Source organism: Sipha flava, unplaced genomic scaffold (genome assembly GCF_003268045.1).
Source record: "Sipha flava isolate LNK unplaced genomic scaffold, YSA_version1 232_pilon_pilon, whole genome shotgun sequence".
NCBI classification, from domain to species: Eukaryota; Metazoa; Arthropoda; class Insecta; order Hemiptera; family Aphididae; genus Sipha; species Sipha flava.
Window position 1 is genome coordinate 388734 of NW_020272869.1, and position 11226 is coordinate 399959.

General features: G+C 30.9%; 2 protein-coding genes across 3 annotated transcripts; both read left to right on the forward strand.

The window, feature by feature from the left end:
• Positions 1 to 706: 706 nt before the first annotated feature.
• LOC112683672 lies at positions 707 to 6416 on the forward strand. Its single transcript, XM_025554807.1, has 2 exons — positions 707 to 1145; positions 6222 to 6416. The coding sequence occupies exons 1-2, from the start codon at positions 822 to 824 to the stop codon at positions 6414 to 6416; spliced, it is 519 nt and encodes a 172-aa protein (XP_025410592.1). The 5' UTR covers positions 707 to 821.
• Positions 6417 to 7777: 1361 nt separating this feature from the next.
• On the forward strand, positions 7778 to 11226 carry LOC112683686 (cyclic AMP response element-binding protein A-like). 2 transcript variants are annotated; one of them, XM_025554827.1, is made up of 7 exons: positions 7778 to 8338; positions 8500 to 8671; positions 9492 to 9823; positions 9888 to 10089; positions 10158 to 10329; positions 10401 to 10663; positions 10728 to 11226. In XM_025554827.1, the coding sequence occupies exons 1-7, from the start codon at positions 8195 to 8197 to the stop codon at positions 11081 to 11083; spliced, it is 1641 nt and encodes a 546-aa protein (XP_025410612.1). In that variant the 5' UTR covers positions 7778 to 8194; the 3' UTR covers positions 11084 to 11226. The 2 variants fall into 2 exon arrangements, with proteins under 2 accessions (XP_025410612.1, XP_025410611.1); XM_025554826.1 differs by having other exon boundaries at positions 7779 to 8338; positions 9477 to 9823.

An 11226-nucleotide genomic window follows, 5' to 3' on the forward strand; every position in this document is an offset into this window, starting at 1 on the left:
GTCTTCTGCGATGATGTATTTTAAAATAACTTTCGGGGTTTGTTCATAGGCGCAACTAGGGGGGTGCTTGGGGGTGCTTCAGCACCCCCAGACTTTAATTTAGCACCCCCAGTTCAAAAACACCATGAATTGTAAAATCGCGTGAAAAACATAAGTTTGTTCATTTTACGCAAGTTATTTTTATTTGTCGTTTTTAGCAGAAACACAAATTGTTTGTGATGATTATAGTTATACGTTATATCAAATATTACGTGATATAATATATTAATATCGACAATATCGTAGCAGTCATAGATAATAAATTAGCAGCACGATTAAATATGTTTATCTAAAATCGTGGTTAGCAGTAATCAATTGATATAATTTAAAAATATGAGGGTTAGATAACAGATAAGTGATAAATGGATAAAACCAGTAGTTTATTTATAGAATACTGTCACTGTAGTTTATTCAATAAATCGCCAAATGTCATTGTCCGGCTGTTCCACGAATTAGCTATTTGTTTATCAAAAATCATATTATAATGTATACTCAATACTGTATACCGTATACGTTCTACTCGTTGACCATTGTCATTTTCTAAACCCATTACTGTAAGGTTGACGGTTGTAATAAAATATATTTTGTTTTCTCATGTGAAGTGTTTTAACTGTAACCTATGATGAAAGTCTTGAAATGGCTAGTTCGATTGTTTTATCGAAATGGACTATGAAAAGAGTCAATACTTCATAAATCATTATAAAGTGTGTTATATTTCAATGCAAGTGATTTTTTTTATGTACTAATAATAATAAATTAATTAATTTTAATTTAAGGTTGTTATGAATATCAATTTGAATTTGTTGAAAGCTGAAATGCTTGTTATAAAGAACTGCTTACTTTCCAATTATAATCATGATGTTACTAAAGATATTTGTAAGGAGTCCACATTTACAAACGTGTATAAAATGTTACAAGTTGCTCTTACAATTCCGGTGAGTTCTGCTACTTGTGAAAGAAGCTTTTCCTCAATGCGTCGTCTAAAAAACTGGCTAAGGGCAAGTATGGAGCAACAGCGTTTCACAGATTTATCAATATTGAATATTGAAAGAGATATTGTTAATAAAATTACTTCATCAGAAATACTAGAAAAATATTCAACTACTAAAAGAAAAATAATATTAGTATGACATGTAAGAATTTTGAATTATATATTTAGTTATAAAATGTACCTTATAAAAGTAACTGCTAAAAATTTTAAATTATATTATTAATACATAATAATTTTAACAAATTATAAAATAGATTTTTTTATTTGTATCGCCTAAATAATATAATATATGTAATATCAGGTATATTACTGTTAGTATACTTAAATATTGTGTGCCATGTTTTTATGGTTCATTTAAGAATGGTTATAGTAATTATAAGATTTAAATATGGTATTTGGGGGTGTGGGGGCATAGCCCCCACGGGTCATAATTTTAGCACCCCCAGTGTTTGGCTTCTAGTTGCGCCTATGGGTTTGTTCCAAGTAAAGTTGTAAAAGATAAAACGCTGTCAATTAAATTATTTTAAGCTTGATCATCAGATTTTATCTCACTCATTTTTATAGTACTACCATTGATTATAAATACTAGTATTTATAATCAATGGTACTACCAATTAAAGCTATAGTATAAATTATACATAAATTTTTAGTTTTAAGAGTTTCAGTTAGACATTTTAATTTGTACATAATATTTTTCATAACAATTATAGAAACAATAAAATAAAATGAAAGTAATTGCTTTTGAAGACCAAACACTTTGGATATTGTTCCCTTATCAAAATTTCCGTTATCGGAACATACGAGTACTTCATCAAGACTTTTAATAATTGCTTCTAATAAGCCCCATACAGCTTTGACACTTTCTACTCTTGTTGTCCAACGTGTTTTAGATAAATTTCTTAGCTTTTCTATTTTTGATAATTTTATATTTAGTAAGTCATACCTCTTACTACTTGCAGAAAAAAATAAATAGAGATTTTCTAAAGTATCAAACATATTTGCAATAATTATACTTGCATCACAACTATATTCTAAAAATGTATTAGGTCTGTTAATTTGATAAGGTATAAATAGAATTTGATGACCATTCAGTTCTGAAAGTTTTATATGGGCTCCATTTTATCTTCCAGACATTTCATTACTAGCCAAGTCATATGACTGAAAAGTTATTAATCCTGGATTAAACGTGTTATTTTCTAAGATATTCATCATTTATTTAGCTGTACCTAAATCAGTCTTATCTGTTTCTTTTGAAATCTCTAAAAGTCACTCGACGGCCTTCTCTTGATTATTGACATAAAATGTATGTACTGCTAAACGATCGTCGTGTGAGCAGATATCTGATGTTGTATCAGCTGATACAGAATAGATGATTGCTTCTTTTACTTAATTTACAATTATTTTACGTGTTTTGTTAGCCAATAACTCAATGAATTCATTTTGTGATCTCGGTCCTAAGTAATGAACTTTATAAGATCGTGTAGAAATCTCCTTAATCTAACGATTCATTAATGGGTTATGTCTAGACAATAATTTAACTAATTGCATAAAATTGCCACCATTTTCATTACCAACACCTCGAAATGCTAAACCCTGTCGAGCTAATGTTCGAGCAATATCAAACAACATAATAATAATATTCTTGTTAAAATCTTATCCTTGCTCTAATTGTATTATTTCTTTTCTATTATGTCTGTTCAAAATTATATCAACGTGATTTTAATTAGTCATGAATTTATATTCGTCATTGAAACATGCTTTATGTGAAGTAGAAGAAAAATGTTGCTTAAGTTTTCCCAACTTTTTAGCACCACAACTCTTCATTTTATGCCACTAATTAACACCAGTTTTTATCCATACTGCATCAGAATAGAATTTATTAGGACCATGTAGTGAACACACAAAATATTTTACAGAATATTTCAAAATACTATACTCTATTAAAATATATTCATTATACCATTTAGAACTAGAATTGTGTTGTTTACATTTATTAATGTTAGAATTCATAGGGTAGGTATCTAGTTAATTTAAGCTGATGTGGCTCTAAAGTTATAAGATATTGGTGCTGTGAAGTTGAAATAATTGGCCACAACCACCAGGATCATGATCTATAAATTCATCAATAATGTTATTTGACAATGAAGTTTCAGTACTTTCTGAAAATTGTTCCAATACAATATTTGCATTTTTTAAAAATTCTTTAGATTTAGATTTTATTTTGCTAATAATCTGGACATTTTCTTGAATGAATATAATTTGATTTGGTAATACTTCAGTTTTTAGTTATATATAGGTATAGATAAAACTATACCTATCACATTCAGTTAAATCTACAAAAATATTTTCAAATTGACCAGCGCATAATAACCAATTTACATAAATTTTGTCATGGTCAACCACTTTCGTTGAATCTTTTATGGAGACTGATATAGATGATAAACATTTTGTTCTGCCTTAAAATTTAATCATTTTTATAAAATGTAAACAAAAATAAAAGAGTACTAATTAAAACTAGATAAATATTATAGAACTTATAGTGAAATCAGAATAAATAATTTTTAAATTGTTTATAATACATTTTACTCTCAATATTTTTTGCCATATATAATGTACCAATAATCCTTAATATATTTATAGTATTTTAATTTCTTACCTCATCTAATACAGGACGATGTATGCATACTACCCGATTGTTTAATCACAGAATAATAACATTATTATAAAATCAATGTATTCTTTGCTTTGTTAGGAATTTAAAATATTTGTTTGGTGCAACATACAAGGGGTCAATATCAATTTTATATAGGTACTAATTAATGATTAGTAATAACTAATGACTAAATAATATTAAGCTACAATTTTTAAATGCATAGGTATTATAATATCATTTTATTTTAATTAGAGGTCTCGATTGAAAACGGGAATTAATACGTATGTGAACAAACCTTTATAATCACGTATACACGTGAATTTTTAATAGAGTTATTCACGTATTCACGGATATTTGTGCAATACTGTATCATATGTTTCAAATTATTATAAATACATAAATAATTTATGTTACATTTGCAGAAGATTTTGATACCTACAATGACTAATTTTGTCTAAATTTAAATAATTAATAAATACATATTACAGCACTAAAATTCGTGATTACGTGAATACATATACACGTAAATAATTACACGTGTAAATGGATTTTTTAAGTGTGCGTTTTTCGATTAACTAATGTTTATTTTCACGTGAATACGTGAAATAGAGAGCTCTAACTTGAATACATTACTATTTTTACACTGAAAATGCATATATGTTATTGATTTACTTACCTTAGAGTTAAACAGTAATAATTGTTAAATATTAAAGTAGATAGTGAAAAAAATAAGTTAATTTCCCTAATATTAAGTATTTGATTATATTATTATTACCCATGTATCAATATAAATTGAATCTAAAACTATTGTTGACATACGGATTTCTATTCATTTAGCTGTAAATGATTAATTTAAAAAAAAAAATTAATGATGTTATACAGTGATCGCCGCTTATTGGGCACACGGTTATTGATTTATTCGCCCATTAGACTTAAAACGGCTGGTCCTGATTTGCACAAATATTAACACATAGCAAAAATTTCGTCTATACGGCTCGCGGGAGCTTGTCGATTCCACCGAATATCTGTATATATTGATTGCGCCGAATATTTTTATAAATCGATTCCGCCGAAGATTTATATATGTATACAAGAATATAACATATATATTATAATATTAAAACATTTTCGGATTTTGTAGATACATAATATTGTTTCCAGCAGATTTTTTACTAAATATTGACACAGTAAATGATATTTTATTCTACTCTACAAATTTTAATTTAAAATTGCCATGCACTAGTGACAAAATATTTGTAGATGGTACATTTTATAGTTGCCAAAATATTTTTATCAACTGTTTACGGTTCATATTTTTAAAAATGGACATTATATTCCATTATCCTATTTCTTATTTTCAGACAAAAACACAAACACATACGCTACCGCATTTTGATGTATTATAAAAACATGCTCAGCTCAACATTTATACTTCAATTCGACTACAATTGTTGCTAATTATTATATATATTATAATTATTTATTTATTCTTTAACATTTATATGCTTTTTTTTCATACATAGCTTCGTGCCACTATACCGTCGTGCTAGATATGGTATATATATATATATATTATATATAGTATATATAATGTAATGTTTACACATAGGCGTGCGCAGAGTTTCAAGTCGGGGGTAGCGAATATTTTTACTGGCCCATACATGAGTATTAAGTTAACATTTTTAAGCTCAAATTTAAACTTCAAAGCCTATTTAAAGTTTAAACACAGAAAAGATTAGCTTGGTAGCAATACACTTTTTGGATAACTAACTTATTTTGTATTGAACATTACCGGTGTGGCGGCCCAGCTTGAACTAGTACGGCCCTTACAAATGTATTCAAACCGTCCAGGGGCAGCAAGAACACACCTTGCTGCCCCCTCTACGCACGCCTATGATGTTACATGTTTATATATTTTCGGCACAATCGATATATAAAACTATTGGCGCAATCGATAAGTTCCTTACAGGTAAAAGACCTTTTCGGTGGAGTCGATATACGCCCTCGACTCACACACCGGTTAATAGGATCATTTTAAAATTAGATAAATTAAGAAAATATGTACATATATGTACATACATAGAATGTATACATAGAACAAACGTGTTATAAATGCGGTAAAAGTCGGTACCAGTAGTAGCGTTGATACATTTTTTTCTGTGGGGAGGGGGTGTTTAAAAATCACTTCATAATATTCTTAGTATATCTTAATACGAGGTCCTATAATATACGAATTTTGAAGTAATATTATTATATTATAATAATATTACATTAAAATGTTATTATTATGTCTCGTATTTAATAAAAATTATTTTGTTATTCAATTTTTAATATACTATACCTAACCTAATCGTAGTAAAATGAAAATATCACATAACTATAATATATGAATATTAATAAATAATAATTAAATATCATTAAAAAAAAATCTGGGGAGTGGAAACTCCTTACAACTCCCCGACCCCGTAACTACGTCACTGGGTACCAGTATGGATCAATATTGACAAATAAATCTAAAATATTGAACTCGTACCCGAGGAAGAAGTATGTGGTGAAATACAGTCAAAACGGCCAAAACAAAATGTGGCTGGTGTTAGTCAGAAAACGGAACCTGATGAGAAACTACCATCAACTAAACAAATGCTTGAAGCGCTTCAAATTCTACGTAGAGGGATTCAGCAAAAAGGCGATTTTGACATATTCGAGCAACATAAATCCTATGAAATTGGCTGAAGAAGGGAAAATCCAATCAACCCTAGATGAATTTTTATCAAAAAACGAATTAAATTTTAACGGGTTATAACTCCTCTTAAAATGCTTCTCTTAATTTATAAAATATACAATAATTACTCATGTTGATTAGTTGACAGGATGGGTTGAATAAATGATAAAATGCTTTTGGCCAACTCTTAAGAGTTAATATTTTTTTTTATCGATTAAATAATAATCTTAAATTTCATTTCGTCACGTAACCAGGGGCGCATTAAGGGGTGGGCAGTAAGGAAATTTGCCCTGGGTGGAAGTTTTGAGGGGACGATACATTTTTAGAGAAAAGGTACACGAATGAATATTTCTACAAAAGTATTTGTAGCAAAATAATATAAACATCATTATATTCTCTCTACCCAGACTTCAAAGTCTAAAGGGTACCATGTAAATATATCTGAAATACCAAAATTAAAACTTATAATAATTATACAGCAATGTACTATTTGAGATTATATTATTAATCAAAGTAGGTATTTCGTATAATATGACATTAATGCAATATATCATAATATGTAAAGTTTACATATGTTTACATTGTAAACAGTTAATTATACATATTATGTTTTATTATTATACCTACGTTTCATGTAAACAGATACAAAAAATATGAATTATGATTTATGGATGTGTAGGTACCTAAATTATATTACATTCATGCGGGTTATATTAATATTGATTTTATTATAATATAATGTAATTTAATTGTAAATCAAAAATATATTGTTGAAACCGTATATCAAGCCTACACCGATAAAGTTTGAAACTATATAAAAATGTGAGGTCGAAGAAATAATTGTCCGAGCGAAGCCAAGACAATTATTTTTCTCTTATCCTTACATATTTATTTATCAGTATGCATAGAGGCACAAAATTATTTTGCTCCTCCCCCAATGGATGACCTTTAATACGTTTCTGAACGTGACTAATTTGTTTTATAACATTTAACGAAAGCAATATTGTCATAAAATTTCACAGTGCCACTTTAATATTCAATTGTCAACAGGGGCCCGGAACCTCGAACAATTTTAGGCCGGGGCTGCCGCAACCCATCCAGAAGCTTCTCTCCCTCCCAAGTTGGATTCTGGCGGCGGCGGGGGTCGCGGTTGACACACAGTCACATACCGTTTAATGAAATGAGAAAACGGAGGAGAAAAATCGTTGAAAATATTATACCTATTCCATAATAATCGGCCGCGTCCACGGATCGAATAATTTCGCGCCTTCGGATACGGCAGCACTGCGCGCTCGACCGGCGGCCCATCCCTATTGCCTGACCGCCAATCGACGGCGTTCGTCCGGCGACCAGGTAAACAAAAATACGTACACACGTATACGGTAGTAGCGGCGTACGGTGACAGTAGTAGTGGTCGCGAGCCGTTCAAACCCGTCGGCTCTTGTCGTAGTCGTTTTTTTTCTCTCTCTCGTAAACATACATATATACATGCACGTAAAAGCTGTTTTTTCTGCATACGTCACGAGTGTTTCTACATAAATTATCGTACACGCGCCGCCGTCACCGCGCGCCGACATATCGAAGTACCGTACCTCCGTTAGCACACGCACGCTCGTCGATTAAATAAATAATCATAATAATACATCGTCCGCCCGTCGTGTTGTGTAGCGTTTTCGGATCGTACTTCGCGATTGGGGCTGTGCCGGGCTCATAATGTTCGCGTGCCGACACGAGTGTTTTTAGTTGAGAACAAATCGCGTTTACCGATCGGTATTCCGGCGGCGCAACCATGTCGTCTTCGTCGTCGCCGTCGTCGTCGTCGTCGTCCGATCCCAAGTGCCAGTTGAGCATTGTAGACATGCTGCTCAACGACTCGGTGGCGTTGGACGTGTTTGACAAGTCAACCGTAACGTCAGCGGACGGCGAAACCGGCGTAAGTATTATACCGTGTTTTCCCTGCGATACTATGTATTCCCGTACCGTTCGTCTTTGACGCGGAGGCGGCGGTGGTGGGCGCGGTGTCCATCCGCGTGTGATGATCATGTTGATGATGATAACTTACAAGGGTTTCTGTTTTTATGTCCGCACCCATAGAAAGACAATTGGGACCTGGAGGATGACAATTTTCTTGACTCTCTGCTGAAAATGGAAGACGAATCTACTCCGTTCGACTTCTTGCCCACTGATGACTTCATATCGAGCGGGGCCACTACACCGAGGTCCTATGATAATGCTGAGAGCAGCAGCTCCTCATGCTCGGACAGCGGTATGTTATACACTTCCTGTTGACTAATCATACTATTCTGGCTTGTACACCTAGGGTTTTAGATATTTCTATGTTTAAACACCTACTAGTTTTACCATATGCGATTTTAACCACCAGATTCTCAACCTGATATGTGCAATAATTTATTTTTGTGTAAAACATATGGTATGTTTTGTTCTTAAATACAATTCCAATCCTTATACGTTTTTTTAGATTTTCTATTCTACCTTTAATCTTTCTGATTTTAGAAGTCTTAAGTCTTTAATTTGCTCAGAAATATAAAATATAAATACATATAAGCACTAAAAAAATATAGATTTGTTGCATTACAATTAGTGCTAACAAAACATATGTGTCAGTAAAACACATTTTGAAATTTAAAGTTGATATTTTTTAAATAATTCAATTATAACTTAAGGCTTAACTCTTAATACCTGTAGTAAAAAATAGCTTTTATTTATTTTTTTCTAACTTTTCAGAATGATCAAAATTAATATTTAAATTTAGTTGTATTCTTAATTTATTTTTGGGTATTCATTTTTATAAACCTAGGTAACTAATAATATTTATGAAACCAATAAATAAATATTTTTTGTTTTTCAAAAATCATTTCAAGCTTTTTTTTTTTATAGGATTTGACTAGAATTTACAGAAATTAGACCCTTACTTGATAACTTACTTGATACCCTTTTTTGATGCTCCTATTATTTATAATATAGTATATGAACAATCTTTTGATTATTTAAAAATAATAAATTACTCATTCGATCAAATTTTTATAAATATTATTCTGTATATATAATAGGACTTTCATCTGTAGATCATATGACATTTATTCCTACATCAGAATCTTCCAAGTCTGAGAATGCTGAGATTAAAATGGATCTCACATATGATTCTTTTGTCAAAGAGGAAATAATTGATATTGATGATGATGTTGAAGAAGAATTAAATGATGTTGATGGTGATGATGAAGATAACAATGCTATAAAAGAAGAACCTACAATTATTCAACAACCACAATTATTGAAAACTCAACCTTGCCCAGTTATTCTTTCTCCAAAACAATCACAAGGGCCAATTACAATTTCCAAACATTTGACAAAACCAGTTTTTATACCGATAAATTTATCTAACGTCAAATCAATCAAAGTAAGAATGATTTTTTTAATTTTTTTTTTAATTTAAACTTTAATACTTAAAATGTGTTCTTAAGGTTTTTAACCAGAATGGTAAAACCATAAATGCTGATTCGCTCAGACGATTACAGTCTATAAATAATGGAAGAAGAATATTTGTAAGGAATAATAATTCTTTGGTAACAAAATCTATACCCATTTTGAAACAGAACAAAGTAAAAGTTTCTGATAGTACTAGTGATGAGTCCGATTCAATGTATCCACGACTTCATTTAACGAGTATGATTTTTACAGACTGATGTTAATTTTGAATATTATTGATTAAATATTTTATTAACCATTTATAGATGAAGAAAGGAAATTAATGGAAAAAGAAGGGATTAAATTGCCAGCACATTATCCTCTTACAAAACATGAAGAAAGAGATTTAAAGCGCATTCGTCGAAAAATAAGAAACAAGATATCAGCTCAAGATTCAAGAAAACGAAAGAAGGAATATGTTGATGGTCTTGAAGAAAGGTAAAAGAATAGAAGAATCAATTCAATTTTATTTAAACCTTTAAATCTGACACACTTGTGTTTTATTTTAGAGTTAAGCAATGTTCCGATGAAAATAATCAGTTGATGAAAAATGTACGCTCTCTTCAAACTGAAAATGAACGTTTGAAAGCAGCTCTAAAACGTTTACAAAATGCTATTGCTCCAGGTGGAGCAACTGCACAACCAGCTACTTGTTTGTTGGTTCTTATGATGTCACTTGCTTTAATAGCAGCACCTAATTTGAGGCCTACAGTCTCTGATGAAAAAGATGTAATGTCTATAGAAGGTCAGGAATCCAATACAGCTGTTCCAGGTCAGTTCAATTTTAATAATAAGGAATATTTTATTTGAATATTGTGTTTTTTTTTAACTATAAGGTCGATCAAGAAATTTGTTATTCTCCAAGTCAGGATCACCTTTAAGCACTACCACTTTGAAAGATATGCTTAACATGGTTGCCAATGGATCGTCTGCTGATGGTCAAACTGATACTATTATGGCTGAACTTGGGGAGCTGTTGGACTTCAATGGTTTAACACGTAATAAAGATCATGATTATTCTAGAACAAACATGGAAGATTATTATATACCTGAGTCTGATGATGGCTGGACCAAAGTTGCTAAACGCACTGCTCCAACTGAGTGGGTTGATGAATTGATAACACCAATTGTGAAGAGTAGACGAGAAGGAGAACGAGTGATTCTTGTATCAAGTGATGAAGAGTCTTATTAAATGATAACAAAACTGGTGAGCGCAACAAGAGTTCTTAACAATATGCCACTGCTGTATACCACTAGTTGGTGGTTTTCACTACTTCCTAATGGTATAAAAACTATTCCATTTTTATTTTGTTTTATTAAGGTAATGTTTACCTT